At 36.4% G+C, this 17117-nt stretch overlaps 1 protein-coding gene across 29 annotated transcripts in view; it reads right to left on the reverse strand.

Moving 5' to 3' along the window:
* Positions 1-17117, reverse strand: part of FARS2 (phenylalanyl-tRNA synthetase 2, mitochondrial) — a 258563-nt gene that overhangs the window by 206495 nt on the left and 34951 nt on the right. For 7 of the 29 annotated variants that reach the window (XM_035560288.2, XM_050708631.1, XM_050708629.1 and 4 more), the window contains 3 exons: positions 16430-16528; positions 9514-9600; positions 6216-6316 (listed from right to left, as the gene is read on the reverse strand). The exons of 5 other annotated variants lie outside the window; for them this stretch is intronic. Coding sequence is in view for 4 of the 24 variants with exons in the window: in XM_050708627.1 (XP_050564584.1) it covers positions 9514-9600 (87 nt within the window). In the remaining 20 variants the exon portion in view is untranslated. Of the gene's footprint in view, positions 1-71; positions 156-6215; positions 6317-9513; positions 9601-16429; positions 16529-17117 lie in introns of all 29 variants that reach the window. 17 more of the 29 variants (XM_050708627.1, XM_050708628.1, XM_035560276.2 and 14 more) reach the window with 5 other exon arrangements.

Here is a 17117-nt window from a genome sequence, read left to right on the forward strand (position 1 = left end):
ACAATTTAAGTTTATCCTTTTCTTTCTTTATTTCCACTGTGCTTATTATTTGGCAGTAAGACAGAACTAACTTCTGTGCACGTTGACAAATCCTGAATTCCACAGTGAAAACTGCTAGCCAGCTCATCACGATAGCCTGCTAAACAGCAGCAGTCCTGTAGACAAAAACAAATACAGAAAGAGGAAATAAACATTAAACGAGCACTGATGGCATCTGCAATCCAAAGACGGCAAGGTAACACCACCAACCCAGTGGGTTGTGTGCTCTGGGCCCGACGGTGGCTCTGACTCAGGGCTGGGAGCTGAGGCGGGTTTTTGGAAGGCAGCTCCCAGAGGGGCATCTCAAAGTGCTGCAGACAGACGTGCAACCTCCAGGCCCACCATCTCCTGTCACACAGCTCCTTACCTTGTCTCTGCCACTGCCACAGTTCTGAGTACCCGCCCATTTGCCCTGAGCACCATGTGGTGATGGCCATGGGCCTGCCCCTCTACCTCCGTGCCAAGATGTCTCATACAGTGGCTGCAGCTAGGATCTTTGCTGAGGCCTACACTGCATGTTGTGCTCTGATGGTCCAAGCTTAGCAGCAGGGCAACGGCTGAACAAAGTACCAAAAAACATCATGATTTTGGAGCACGTTCAAAAGGCAGTTGGATGAGGTAAGGGATCATATTTGCTGAACTGTTAGGAATGTCTTTCATATCTAAATCCAGGCTTCCATGTCACATGCAGCAAAGATTAAGATAGCACTGTCACTGATGCTCTGGTATTTGTCACAAGCCCCCTGCACCCCACTGAGTTTTAGGAAAGAATCATACACTCTGCAAAATTCCCCCTTACACCTGCCTCTATAAGGAGGAAAAAAGAGGGGTACACTAGCAGCTCACAGGGAAAAGAAAAATGCCTGTGCACCAGAATTGCTTTATTCCACCATCTCTTCTCCTAGAAAAGTGGAAGATAGAGAATACTCTTGTATGAGAAACGTATAGCCCAACAATAAACCAAACAGCCTGGTTTCAGTGCCATTTGCTAGGTATTTATATCTGTGAACACAGAACATCCTCACGCTCATTGACCACTTCGTGGTACGCCCTGTTGTGTTTTTTTTTTTTTGTGCATGCATTTTTATTTTTATTCCTGTTTATGGCTGCAGAAATACAGATGGGCTACTGCATACATAAACTGAAGTACATGATGGGTTTGAAACCAAAATTCTACAGAGATGAGAGTGTCTCCCATCCAGGAATAGTTAATTAATGCAGGAGTCTGAAGTGCCATGGAAAATGTTAGAAAAGTTGGGCTGCCACCATTTTGTGATGTGACAGCTTTTATCTACCGTATGTGTGGGGAGGGGAGTTCAACCAACATAGCATATGCTAAGAAAAAAATTATAAACATATGCTAGGCTGCTAAAATTGGACATTTACCAGTCTGCTTAGCAATTTAGCTAAGCATTGAATTTTAGTTTTCAAAACTATGTAGGCATACAGCAGCAAGTGTAATTGTATTGCCATGGCTATGTCTACATTGCATGGGATATAACAGAAATTATTTCCTATGCAATATCAATAATGAGCCTGGATTTTTTTCCAAACACATTTTTAAGTTAACACATTGTTGCACACCAGAACAAACTTTCCCTCTTATCAAGTATGCTGAATTTATATTATACACAAAAACCTCTGAAATAGCCTTGAAGACAATTCTGAATGAATCCATTTAGAATCTAACCTTCCAAGTGCAGAATATTTTCAGGTGTCACTGATGATAGCTAAACATTCAATGAAACAAAATATTGCATACACTACAAAGTACCAGGCAACAGGCAAGATAACATAGCCTTAGAATATTTGGCTCTCATTTTTTTCACGTACTTAGAGTTCATATAGTTAATAATCCATTCACAAGGTCCAAGAAAGATACAGAATATCTCATTTTTTGTTATTTTTCTTAACCAAAACAAAAACGTGTTACAGGCTGGCTTGCTGTCTGCTCTCTAACAGTGATGCATTAATCATGATGATGCCTTCAGCAACATTATGACATTTGCAATATTGGGAGAAAATTAAAAAACTATTTCTGGGATAAGACATGACCATGTTTTCCTCTCAGTGTTACATATAAGACCTTAAATATGAAATAAAAGGTATTAACAACCACCTACTTCTTTTGCTGATCCAGAAGATGCCTACTGTCTCAACAAATGCCACTATTTTGTGCCCTGTCTTACATGCATGAGCACCTGAAGGCAAGTACAGAAGGCCTGAGGCATACTTTCAACCACCTTCACTGTTCCTTAAGACTGCAGGAAAGTCTGAGATAGGCACAGTAGGTAGCATATCTTTGCAGAAGGGAACACACTTCTGCAAGGACCACTAGGAAAGCACCAGTTTTGAAGAGTTCCGTTATCACCTTGAGTACACATGACACTGCAACAAATTTCAGTTTCCTGTTCTGCCCACCAAAGGTTGCTGCATACCCTACAGCTTCCCCAACATACTGTATTGCCCAGCTGAACTTGATTATCCATAAGTTTCCCGCCTATGAGAAGAATAATACTTTCCAGAGAGATGATTCAAAACAGGTAGCACATGTTTCAAAACACTTGTGAACTCTGTAGCTGTGCTGCCTAGCTGGAATAAAAATTTCAAGGACTGACATACAAGGTTTCCAGACATCCTGTAGTGAATTAAATTTAAGCAGTCAGAAGTAGAATATCCATACACTGGAATTAGTGATCAGCAAGCTAATCAGTCACATCAAATTACTGAATTATTCAGAGAACATTTTTTTTTAAGAGAAAAGTACTCAGCACAATTAGTGTTGAAAGATCCAAGGCAAACAAATTTGGACTTCTGGTTCTAATAGATGGAAAGACATCAAATTCTAAAATGTGAAATTTAGAACTTTAAGGCGAACAGTCCAACCACATTATTTTTGTTATAATAGGCTAGAAGAAAAAATAACTATCAGCACAAAATAATGGTTTGATATATACATATGCGAAAACAGATTAAAATAAGGAAAGTCAGTCCTCCCTCCTCAGAAACGGTATATAATTTTCTTTTATTTATACCTTCACTATTTCTTGATTCTTTTTCACAGACTAAAACAGAGTTTGTTCTTTACTGAAGAAATGCCAGTTAAGCCCTTTGGTACAAAATTTCCATCAGGTGCTAGGACTAAGGAGCACAAAAACCTACTGAAAATTAAGCAGCCTTGATCTGACCTCCTATACACATACTTGTGCTCTTCCTTCCCTACACAGTTAGGCAAAAAGGTTAATAGTCAATTCGATTCTTTAAGGGAAAGTCCTTATGTAGGAAGGACGCAATAATAAGTATTACATTACACTGTAATTACACTATATATTAATTACATTACACTATAATTATTAAGGATGTACAAAGGATATGTGTATTTTCAATGCATTACGAGTCAGATTGCCAAAAAGCGATACAGCAATCATTCTTAAATATTTTCAAATTAGTCTGCTTTTAAATACACACACTGTTTGAAGGAAGCAATCTGAAAAAACACTACCTTTGTCTGGGAATATTCTCTTTCCAGCACCTTGAAAATGTTGCCAGCTAGCTCTCCTCCTTAGACAACATATTATAAATAACTGTCAGATCAAAGGGACAGAGACAATTAAATACCCATAAGTTCCTCACTGCAGTCAAGATTACCTCTATCTCTTCTGCCTTTTTTTTCCTTCAACAAGTGTGACTTGACTATCTTTATTTTTCTATACATGTATATGTTCTGAACAATTTTACTCCTATAGAGTATTATCTGAGTAAAAAGTAATTTATTTAGAAATGAGATATTAGCATTACTTCTATACAGTGGTTTATTTTCTTGGTTCTCACTGATTATCTACACCACTTGGACATTCAGAATCATAAAGACCTCATCGTGCCTCAACAGGAGGAGGGAGTAATATATATATATTTTAAGTCAGTTATTAAATACCAAGAATGGGACATGCACAGCCTGGTAACAGTGCAAAGGACAGCAGAGGAGGAATAAGTAATTCATTTTAAGCATTAATGATTCCATCACAATAATGCAAAGCATCAGACTACAAAACAGCAACTCCACAGCATGGGAGGTGATAAACGTAATGCACACACCCCTCCTAAAGCAGCAGAACCTCCTAAACTTCTACACTGCATCACACTTACAGTAAGTCACCTATATGAGCACTGCCGTACATCACTAATATCTATGGGATGAAGATGCACATTGCCATATTCTGCAGAAAAGCATAAAGCTATAGATATATGCTTTATCTTTACAATTTAAGGCAAAATTACTAAACCACAGCAACCAGAATTGCTAGCTCCTCCTGATGGGCCAGCTGGAAAGCAGCAGTCTCTGCTCCGGAGAAGTGCTGCACTGTCCTGGCAGTAGCAGTAGCAGCTCAGCTCTCTAGAGACACCAGTGGTAGGCAAAGCAGATATCCTTCAGCTCAAGAGGCATCATTCACTGATCAAATAATGAATGCCAGCCTCCTTCAGGGAAAAGACAGAAAGAAATATGGCAATGTCTTATGTATCAGATTCAACATACAGGCTACCTGATGGGCTACTTTTAACATTCACCTGCAAAAATGCACCATGCCTAAATAAATACGTTTCAGACACTTCATATGGCACAGTGAAAAAAGGAAACCTAAGAAATGAACCCAACCTACCCAATACTAAGAAACCAAATGATTTAGATGGGTCGTGCCAGAGAAGTAGGCTGAGCATGAAACACTCAGTTGTTCCACAAACCAGAAGAAATCTTCAGCTTTATCTGCTATCTCCCAGTATTACCCTGATTCCCTCCTTCTCCTTTTGTTTTTGAGAAGAATATGAAAAATCCATGACTCACCATAGATCTCCAGATGCCCAGCACAGTAATTATCCTAGACATCATGCTATAGTTTAACAAAATTAATAATTTAAATATTAAATAATATATATAATGAATATTTTAAAACGGAGTTATTTCTGGGTTTCAGTATGCATGTAATCAGTTTCTAAATCAAACTACACCATGTTTCACCCCTAAATGGTGGGAGAGCGCGAGGGGGAGTTCTTTTCTGACATATCAGCTTTCTGTCTTACCAAGTTCTAAATAGATCAATTTCACATATTTGCTTTCATCTTGAGCAAAAATATCAAAGTATCACCAGAGATCCACATCTCAGCCCTAGCTATGATGTGAACTTGATCTCAGCTCAAACTCCAACTCAGCAGCAGTATTGCTCCTTGGTCTATTTAAGAAATAATGAAGCTCTGTGAACCAACAAAGCATTTACCAGAACTATGTATATTTCAACAGCCAATCAAAAGAGAAAGATAGAGACAAATTTCTCTATGGATTTTACTTCAGAATCAATAAGTCTCACAGATTTCAGTATAGATAAAGAAAAGAAAATGTAAACGTTTGCAGCAAAGATTCCACAGCAGCGCAATACCTCCCAGTTAGTAAATGTATGATCACACATGTACAAAGAAGTCACCACTAGTTTGAACTGTACAACTTTACCATCTTCATTTATCTGTTATGGTTTCTGACAAAGCATTTCAGAAGAAAATTAGAAGGTTCCTAAGGAAGGAACTGCATTTCCCTGCCTGGGGCGTACCACTTATCTGAGGTTGGTGGGAACAGTGCTGAAATATTAATAAGTAAGCCATTTGTCAGGAAAATTATGCAAGAAAGATTGGCAACAACATAGACAAGCATTCAGATTTCACGCTAGGGCAGTAAAATCTAAGTGGTCAAAAGGAATTAAAAAAAACAACACTTTCACCCATGCTCACAAGCTTTGGAAGAAAACAGTAAATGGATGAATGTGAGAATTTAAAGATAAGAACTCATCAGGCTCAGAACTAGTAATAGTAATTACTGACTTCTAACAAAGACCATGACCCACTCTAGGATCTAGAATCCAAGTTTTCAAGTCTCGATTCCCCCAAGAAATTACTTCCAGTGATATTTTCTGCAAATAAAGTAGCTTACCATGTAGTATGTGAGGTAAAAGATGCTGTCATGACATAAGCTGCTCAAATATAGAAAATTCACATGAACAAATGCAAAACATATAATCCCACAAGTGAGGACAAATTAAAATAAAATAAAATAAAATAAAAATAAAAATAAAACAAAACTATTGAGGTTTTCTTACAAATTATAATGAAGAAATACACAGGAAAAATTGTACCTGCTACATCAAATCAGATGTTACAATCTATACCCCAAGAAAAGACCTAAGAAGTAAATCAGCTTCAGCAGTTTCCAAATGCTATTTCTCCATGAGGGAAACTTGCAAAAAGAAAAAGAAAATAAGAAAAGACTCAGTCAGACTCAGTGTTCCTACTATTTGTTCCCACATTGTATATTTATTCACATAAAATTATATCAACATTTGTAAGTATATGTTTATGGCCAGGTACACATCAATTTTATAGAGTTCTTTTTATATTATAAATTTGAAGGTTTAATTTCAAAAAGAGTATTTGCTAATTTTTACTGTAAGTAAATTTAAAGAGCATGCAAAGAAGCATCATATCAAAAAATAATATAAAACTTTTATTAAAGAAGAAGGTGGTCCTATTGGCAAATAAATTATTCATGTATGTTTGATTGACCAAAATAGCCATATTCAGCTTACATTGATCAGTTTGCTAGATTTTAAACATATTCAATAACATTACCCATAGGTTTTATCACCATTGTCACCAGTTGGATGTACTTACACACATATGAAACAGTGTTGTTCAACAGCATTTAGACTTTCATTAAGAAGCACTCTACTCTTACACAGTATATCTCCACACAGGATCACAAAATGCTTTTCAACCTTTAGCCAATTAAGCCTTACAAGATTCTCATAGGAAAAATACTGTATTATTTATGCCTATTAGTGCAGCAGCTCACAATTCAAAAGCACTGTAATTCAACATGTTGCTTTTCACTTATTTTTCCTTTCCAAATGGTTTTAATTATATCGTTATTTTTCTCCAAGTTCAGAATTTTTTTGTTTGCAATATTATTCTATCAACAATTTGACAAGTACAGCGGCTGCTGTGAATAAAATCAAAATGATTTTAAAGCAGTTTGCCAAAATTGCCTATTAGAAATCAGGCTGAACAGTTCAGAAATACTGAGCTATTACTGTTGAAACAACCCTCTCTCCAAACATGCAAGTTTTGGGGGCTCAAACGTAAATTCCTTGAGCAGGAAATTCAGTCATTCCTCTGTATTTTGTCTTGAAAAGTTCATTGGTCTTAACGTTACCATAATTATAACTATATAATTGTATATATATATATATATATGTGTGTGTATATGTATGTATTGTTTATATATATATATATATATATATATATATATATATATATATATGTAGTTATAACTGCTGAAGGGCTGCTGATGTGCAGGTTTTCCTCTCCTCCAGCCCCCATGCCATGCTTCTTCATGCTCACCACAGTAGCCTTACCATATCCGTTCCTTGGGTGCACACCCTTCCCTTCAACCTCCTAAGACAGTATGAAGTATTCAAAGCAACTGAATCTCGGCTAATGACAAGAATCTACAGTTTTTAAAAATAGCTTAACTCAGCTTTACTTTTCCAATTGTGAAAACTGACAGAATCACCTGAGATTCTAACAAACCTCCACACGTACCAAGATTCAAGGCAGGAAATTAAGTTAAGAAACTTTAAGTCATCTTTACCAGTGAAAACCTAACTAAAAGCAACAACAGGTCATCAGCCTTAGGACTTGGTTCTGTTGGGGCCAAGGAATTCAGGTCCTGACCTGGCGCAGCAGTTTGTATTTGCTGGAGTGTTTTTCAGAACTGAGGCTCAAGTGTTCAGCAGAGCTCACACAAAGTCCACAAAGCAAACCTAACCAATGCCATGAAACAGCAAAGACCAATGCATTTGCTCTGACTCAGAGTGGTAGCAGCTCCTGAAGCCAGGAAGGGTATGTAAGAAACGTAAAGATTCCAGCACCTAGAAAAGAGAATTGTGGTGCATGGTGCAGCCAGCACAGACAATCGGAAAGAAAAGTGAGATCACCAGGGAGAAGCAGCGCATATTAGTTCTAAATAAATTCTAAATAATATTTTTTTCCTATGACCAGAGGGCAGACTAAAAGCAAATCCACACCAGGATTTAAAAGCACTACAGAATGCTATAAAACTAAACTGTAACTGAATGGGAAGGCTCAACATGCAGGTCTCTGAATGTGCAAGAAGGTAGGAAAAGGTGATTTGCTGAGGTTAGTCAACTACATGGGATATGAGAAGACCAAAGAAAGGTAAATCTCGAGGTAAACAGAATAGCAAGAATCCCTCTCCCTTAAATATGTAAAAAAAACCAATGGACTATTGCTATAATGAACTGCTATGAAATGTGAATAAGGGCAATCAGGTCTCACTTAGCAAAAGAAAATATAATCAGTATCTTCAGAGCATCAAACTGGGTCAGCCACAGATTTATAACGTGTACTAACATTTTTTCAGTATCAACCTTTCATATTAAATTCCTGGAGTTCCGGAGTGTACAGTCCAGATTATTACATAAAAATGATGGTTTAGAATTGTTTTATTCTCTACACCTGCTAATACCAGAATTACAATTTTCAAGGTATCGTGTAACCTGTATTGTGTTTGAATTTGATTTTTTTTTCTTTATCATATCTGCATTCTCTATTTATCATTTCTTTACTAGGTCTTTTAAAGAAGGATTAACTTCATTTTTGTGCTGCCATTTTATGATTATATATACTCAAAGAACCAAAAGAATTACAAGAAATTTGTGCGGCTTGCTGTTCAATATAATATCTGATCTAGTTTTGCATATCACCTCATTTTCTTGACAATATTATAATAAGAATCTTGGAGTTTACTTTTGAGTCCAAGTAGACAAAACCATATTCATCATGTCCAACAAATCTGATTCATCTACAAATCTACTGAATATCCAAATGTGAATTGACAAATTATTCAAAATATATAAGTAAATCTACACAGATTCGTATTCATAGTTGCAAACATCCAACTTTTGTCAGAATAAAATAAACCTACATGTGGTAATTTTGTATTTGTAAACTACAACTAAGCATTTCCAGGTTGCTTACTTGTTCCTCAAGCTGCTACTTTTTCTCTTTCTACACTTCCTTGAGCATGATATAGTGGAAGCAGACAAATCACTGATCTGTTCTCAAGAGATCATTTACAGCTGTTTATAATGAAAGTGTTTTTGTGTTTTAGTGTTACGCTAATGATATGAGGTTTCCAACATTTCATGGAATGTTTAATTAATTTGTAAAAAGTGTTTCAGCCTACCATCAAAAAAATACAATAATTAAAAATCATTTCTATTAAAATATTTTTGGTGTATCTTCAAGAAAACATTCTACAATGTGGATCACAGAGAGCACAGCCTTATTCTGCATGCCAGTTTAAATAACAACAGTCCTAACAGTGATAACAGGACTCTGCTCTGTTCTTACCTCATACCATCTGGGAGTCCAAATATTTATAAGATTGTGTTTTGGGGTCTCAGCTAAGCCAGACTGTAGACACTGTACACTGCTTTTCTAAAAAAAAAAAAAAAAAATACTTACTTGAAGCTAAAAGCATTACTTTAGTGAATAGTTTAAGAGATGGAGAGCTGGAAATCATTCCCTAAATGACCAGATCCTTTATTAGTCAAGCTAAATTACTTGGCATAGGGTTTTGTTAGGTTTTTTATTTATTTATTGATAACAATGATTATTTTCTGTCACCTTGCCATAGAAAGCTGCATGCCCAATTGTTGCCTTTGACATTCATTTAGGCATGGTAAAACAATTGAACTTTAGTGGGAAATACTTCCATAAAATCCATCATGTAACTAAGGCAAGGATGAAAACACTCACAATTAAATTTTTTGAATTCTTAAAAGTTAAAGCTACTATCCTGGACTTTTATGGCATCTAATTTTCTGCCATTCTAATAAACACATTGGCACCTGGACTGAAAACTCTCCTTTTCCAATTCTTCTTTCTGTCATCTGATGGGAGGCAGGATAGAATAATTGGATTGCAGTTGCTGATGGCTTTCAGTGTTTTGTTCATTCCTTGACACCACAGAGGGAAGTTTTACTAAATAAGGATCAACAGACTGAATAGGAACGTTTAAATTTTCTTTAACAAAGCTGAAGAGAAACAGTACGAAAAAATGGCCCTTTTTGAGGCAAGTTATTTGAATAAAATATTGGGTGAGTTTACTGCATAGCAATGTTTACCAACAAAACGTGAAGAACAGAATTCAAGAAGAATGAAACTGAAGTCTGTCTATTCAATTCTCATTTACTTCTTACTACAGAGCTACCAGAAACACAGCTCAAAGGAGAAGAAAGCAATCAAGGGATGATGTTAACATTTCAACATCCGTAAAAGAAGAGCTACATCCAATGATATGGCCTTCAATCACAGTATTGAAAATCACATATAAAATACAACATTACAATCAGCTCTTCTGCTCATAATTACAGGAAAAGATCACATATCATACACAGTCAGACAGAAATAATAAAAAATAATAAAGAAGAACAACCTCTTGCTTCCAGGCTGATGCTATTTAATTACAGAAGCAGGGGAAAGGTGGCTTCCTGCATTATTACTAGTGCAGACCTGTTGTGGGCATTCAGTCTTCTTTAGCACTACATGAATTTAAAATAAATAATTTAAAAAAACTATAAAGCACTCAAGACTTTTTTGGTAGAAGGAAAAAGGTTATTTTTTTCCCTTTATGTCTTAAAGCCAGCTTCTTCTCACAACCAATACACAAACTAGGGAAAGCTCTTCACTGTTTCTTCTCTTTTATACTTTCAAATGACTTCTCCGCTCTAATGTTTGATACAAAGTAGAGTGAATAAAACAAAATGTTTCACCAGTGGAAAAAAAATCTAAATTTCCGTTGTCTTTTTACCTTTTTTGTTGCACTTTTGCTAAGTTTGCTGTAAATTGAGAAATAAACAATAAAAGGATATCTCCAGACATACCTGAAAATGATGAATACTCGCACTAAAAGCTGAAATTCACCACCTTGCAGAAGGGTAGCACCTAACTCATCCCCATGTAAGCTTTATAAAGATAACTATAAAATCAGGCACAGCACTTGAATACTACACTAGACATGCTTCACATGGCAGGAATTTGCAGTTTAAGGCCTGAACTCAAATCTATTGAGAACTTTAGAACGTGGCCATCTGACATACCAGGTACACGCAGAAGTATTTTGTGTAAGTAACATTACACGCCTGTATGATCGTCCTGCATTCAACTGTTCACATAACTACCATGTTAATCTTCATATTAATGGTATCCGCTTTTTACTCAGTTTAAGATCCACCAGCATCATATTCAGTGCAGTCAGTGCATCTGTTATCCTAACTTCTATTATCTCTCTCACAAGTCCCAAGCCTGTTATTAGCAACCTGTGGGAAATTAGGACAATTATCAGCAGACTTGGATTCATATTTATCATTTTTTTTTTACCTGTGGAATAGAAACAAGACAACACCAGTAAAATACTGACCATAAGAATATTGATGACTTTACATCTCACTATAGTCATGCTGCTGTAGTTGATCCTTTCCACCAAAAAAAACAAAACACTGAATTATATGTAATTTTCAGTATGCCACAATGCTTTCATAACATAAGATTGAGCTCATGACTATTTCTTTCTATAGATACAAATACTGAATACATTTTAAAGGTGTATTTTGTAAAGTCACACAGTATTACACCACAGGAAAGGGGGAATTTAAGGTCTACACCGAAAAGTCTCTCCCACAACTCAGCTTTCACATCCGTCTCTTCTCCAGCAACTGAGACCTGCACTCTTACAAGTACCCGCTAATTGTGGAAATCCAAGCTGAGAAAGTATCATCTTGACTATCAAAGTTATTAAAAATGCCACAGAAAACCCAGATATGTCCATCTGACTACCATGGAGTTACTAAGGTGCACACTGTCTTTTCTTTTTGTGCTATGAAATCATTTCTAAACAGTAAAGTCCCACTTTGCACAAAGGAGTAACTAGTCCCATTTCTTCTACTTCATCAGATCTCATTAAAAATTTCAGATTTTATTCTATCCCACAGAGAATACGGTGAATACACAGGCTAGTGAAACCAGGAGACTCCCAATTCCTCTTCTATGCTTTCCAGCTTGTATTCCCAAAGAAAAGGCGCACAACTTCCTCACACATTCTTTGTTATGAGCAGGTATGCATGTTTTATACCAGATAACTACGGAATGGAGGCAAACTTTGGTGATTTAAGGACCACCCAAAATCATTAAGAGCTCACTATCAAAAGTGAAAAGATGTACTGCGTGGCTTTTTGCAAGAACCTGAATGTGGTCTAGTTTCAGGCAGTATTTTCATTAGCAACCTACATAATTGAACAGAGAAGATGCTTAACTTTGCAAATCATCAAGAGCTGACACTGCAGCTATTCTGAACAACAGGCTGGAATTCAAAATTATTCCAACAAACTAGAGAAGTGGTCAGAAAAATAACAGAACAGCTCAGTAGGGGCCAGTGCAAGTTTCTGTGCTTCAGCAGATAATCAGCTGCATACCTAAGGCACAGCAAATAAGTGGCTAGATGACAGGTACTTCAGAGGAGGGTCAGGGGGTATAATAGACCACAAGCTGAAAACAAGTTTAATACATGAATTAAGAGGGAGAAAAAAAAAAAAAGAGGAATATAAAACAGGAGTATACACTTCATAACACAGAAAGCATTCCCATCCATCTGTTGAGCAATGGTAAGGAACACAGAGACGAATTTTGGCTTAATATTTATAAAAAAAACACGTGAAGCAACTGAAAAAACGTGTGAAGACAGTAGCAGAAACTACCAAGTCTCTAAAAGGATGAACTATGTAGAAAGAATGAATGTACTGAGACTATTTGGATTGAAGAAGAAACTGAGAGGCAATTTCATCATCATCAAATCAGAAGGAAAGTTGTACACTGTATGCTGGCTAGAAAAAGCAGCAATGTACCTAAACCAAAGTCAGAAGAAACAGTATAAGTTACTAGGAAAAGACTTGTGAACTGTGTTAAGAGAGGGCTTGTGCAGACCCCACTGTTGTTTTATTATTTCATACAGATTTCTAGACACCTGTGCTAAAATACAAGTATAAAATTTGGGGGCCAAAGAATAGAATAGACCATATCTTAGGTCTTTTCAGTCTTGTTTTGGTTTGTTATTTTGTAATTTCTATGTTGTGTTTTTTTTTTCTTAGTTAAAGACATAATAGGGTGTCACCCCTTAGAGGTTTAGCCAAATCTTTCTTTCAGTAGCAGTTTTAATGGTGCTTATGGCTGTATGCCAGTTAAATTGCTTAGCAGGTGATGTATCTGCTTGTAGTCACTGTCATATTTCATCTATCTCAGCATTTATTTACTAAGTGCTTTAACATTCTAGAGTATGGCAGGTGTTACATAAAACACAGCATTATTTTCCACATTTTATTCCACTCACTGATACTCCTGCTCACAGATTAACTGGCAAGAGTACAAATAACCACAGTAATTACAAAGTTTGACTGTCGCAGCTAGCTGTGTACTACCAGCAAACAGAACACAACACAACAATGTTCCCTTCCTATTACAACAAAACCTATCAGCAATTTTTTATACAAAAGGAAATGGAACTATAGACAAACTGCAGTGGTCACTCAAACAAACTGCTTGATAATTGTGTGCTGCAACAATGATATTTGATTTACTGGTTTGATATTTGATATTTGATATCAATGATATTTGATTTACTGCATTATGGTTGCATTTCCATCAGTCCCTTGATCTTGTTCCATGGCGTGGGACACGCAGAAAAATCCATTTGGATTACGCGTTTCCATTCATAACTTCACCACACGTGTTAAGATTTTTAAGCTGTCTACATAGAAATTCCCTCTGAAATACATGGAAAGACACTCAAGCTATCAGTGAAAAACACACTGGGCTAACAAAATACTATTTTTACTCCACTTCTCAAACTGCAGTTGGACACACTGCAAATATCTTTTTTTTTGTAATCTCTCATACACAAGTCATCATTTCCTTCACTCATGTTCTTCAGTAGCTTCTACTGCTTTCTCTTTTATCTCTTTTTTGAGAATAAGAGGACTTAAATTCAATACAATATTAAAGATTGAACATTTCAATGGATACCACTGAAACAAACGACCTTGCTGTTGTCTCTGTCTTACGTGCCAGCGTTTTTCCATTCTTTACTGACATTCTATCTTGGCTCGACTCTTGACTACAGCAAGATTAAACATTAAACACAATGTGAATCTGTAAGATGTCTGTAACTTTATTGCTTGAAGAAATTGAAAATAAAATATTTCCCCTTTCTTAAAGCAACAAGTTTTTAATCTGTTTTGTTACTCTAACACCCTAAGCATGTTCAAACAGAAGTGCAAGAAAGAATCCTGAGTTTTATTCACTGGGCTTTCACTTCTGTCCATTGCTATAAAATAAGAACAGTGGCTCCTAACTAGTGACTTCTGATATGCGCACCCCAGTGATTCAGATTCTTCTGTCACTGCTGCTTTATTTCATGGTAAAAGGAGGTTAATAAAAGTGAGCATTGGCAAAAGCAGAGGAAAAATAAAGTAATTGCCCTTCTGTGTCCTGTGTTTCTTAGCAAATATATATTTTTTTTTTCATATTCTAAGATCTGTCACTGGAGTAACAGCTGCCTTTTGTTGCAAAATGTTCATAACCACAGAAAAGTCATGCAAGATATCAGATACACAGCATGTGCCAATGTTCTTAACGTTTTCATGTGTTTCCAAGATATACAAAGAAAGTCATCTGAAGGAAAACTTTAAACAGGACAACTGAAAAAAATAAAAATTCAGTTCTGAAATTGGAATTCTTCTTACTACATTATAAACCATAGAGTGCTCCCAGTGAAGAGGAATTTTCAGGGCGCACTGAAAATTATAGTCACAGAATCTACTACATTATGAGTAAAATTATTAATTTAGCTACTCAGCAATGAGAGTGGGAAGGATCAAGGCAACATAAAAAATAGAATAACATAATTGTTTCTCTGAAAAAGGCTGTTTCAAGTAGACCCATTCTGTCACAAAAAAAGGTGGAGGGTAGTAACATTTAGAGTCTGAAGTAGCCGGTGAGCAAACAGCACTCTACAAAGGGTGTTTTAGAGCATTGCACTCTTCAGTGATTATAGAAAGAACACACCAGTAGGAAAACTAAGCTTAGATTTGAAAATAAACAGACAGGTCCTCTTACAAAGCAGCTTGAAATCACGTATTTTTTCAAAGAACGAACAAAATACAGAAGAAATTTTAAAACACCCATTATGCAAAATCCCTCCTGATTATATAAAGCATTCCATGAGAAAGAGAGCTCCAAGACAGACCTGATGAAGAAATACATAGCTGTTCCCAAATATAACCCTTCCCTGAATGAAGCCAGGTCAGTGGAAACCAGAATGTAAGCAAAACCCTATCAAGAGCATTTCCATTATGCCTTCCAACATCTTTTTCCTCTTCTCTTCGTAGACTTCCTATTGATCTTTCCATCAGAAATATAAATATCAGACAAAGGGCATCCAACGCAAACACTTCCAGAATAGAAGACTCTCCCTTTCTCTCCTTCCCTCTATCAGTTCTGTTAAGTAGGCTATTTTCTTTTAAAATCGCATAAACAAGGATACAAAAGGAGTCACTTGGCAAGCAGATTGCTTCTTGGCTGCTAAAGAAAATTCCCCAGGCCGTATTCTTGTTTCTTACAGCATGTCATCCTTTTTAGGTTCTAATGTATCTATCTTCATCAGGCAGGTTCCCAATATACTCAAGAAAGTACAATAAAAAAGCATATATATAAAATAAATCTCATTCCTCTCCAAAAAGCTTTCATTTGAAACCATTGTTATCAGTGGCAAGTCTCCTCAAGCCAGAATAAAAACATCCTGTGTTGTTCTGCTTCTAGTAAACGTAAGATGTGTGCACAAGACTCCTAGGGGGATGGTTTTTTAATAGTCCAGAATACAAACTCTGGATTTAATGCTTTTTGGGTACAGATCCTTCACTTGGGATGGAAAAAAAAAGTGGAAACTACAAAACACTGCTAGCCAATTTAAACATATTTACAGCCTTGTGTCACCCAGTCCCACAAGACAGCCCACCAGAAGAGACTGTGGACGCTCTCTGTAGGAAACCTGGGTACAATTCCCTGGGAAGGAAAAGAAGGGGCATCTTGCACAGCATGCTAATCACAGGCCTAGCACAACAGAAACATACTGCCCCCAGGGATCTGACAGCTGAAACTGTCCACCTAATGTAATAAGGGAAAAATCACATCTGCACTTCTTCCTACCCTTACTGACCTAACGGCAGTTCTGTAGTCCTGAGGTGCAGTTCATCAGGCCACACTTCTGTGTCTGCCTTACAGCAAAGCGTTTACTCACAAGTATGCAACTTCTAGCCTGTCAAAAAGAAATAATGAACAAGAATTAGGCAATATTTAGGTTGGAAGAATATGTTTTACACCATGTTTAACCCTCAGAGTAACTCCTATATTAGTTTTGCTATTTTATTCTTAAAACCTTATTAATGCTCAATTGGCTTAAATTACCCAAAATATGTAATCCAAAAAACCCACTTTAAAGCTGCAAGGCAGAGAAAATACAAGAACTGATAACACTCTACATGTTTTTAAATTCATTTCCTACCAAAATACAGATCTGAAGTGAATACGTGAATTTTCCGTCATGTGAGACCACCTACATTCCATGTTTTGTATCACATGAGTTTCTGAAAGTCCTATTCATTTTCTGGAACATCTTTATACTACAGAGCATTTACGCTATGACTCTTGGAAGCCAATTAAACCTATCATATTTCCAAATCCTCTTAAATGTTTAAATTACTTCAAATGAACTTCATCCCCCACAGGTATAAATTAATCATCTTATGTAAATAGCCTGACTGGACAGCCACTCCCAATTTTCATATTTTTACACAGAAATTATGCCTTTTCTCTGGGAACTATTCTGACTTTTGAAGAAGGACAGG

The sequence above is a fragment of the Cygnus atratus genome, chromosome 2, assembly GCF_013377495.2.
Source record: "Cygnus atratus isolate AKBS03 ecotype Queensland, Australia chromosome 2, CAtr_DNAZoo_HiC_assembly, whole genome shotgun sequence".
In the NCBI taxonomy this organism is placed as follows: Eukaryota; Metazoa; Chordata; class Aves; order Anseriformes; family Anatidae; genus Cygnus; species Cygnus atratus.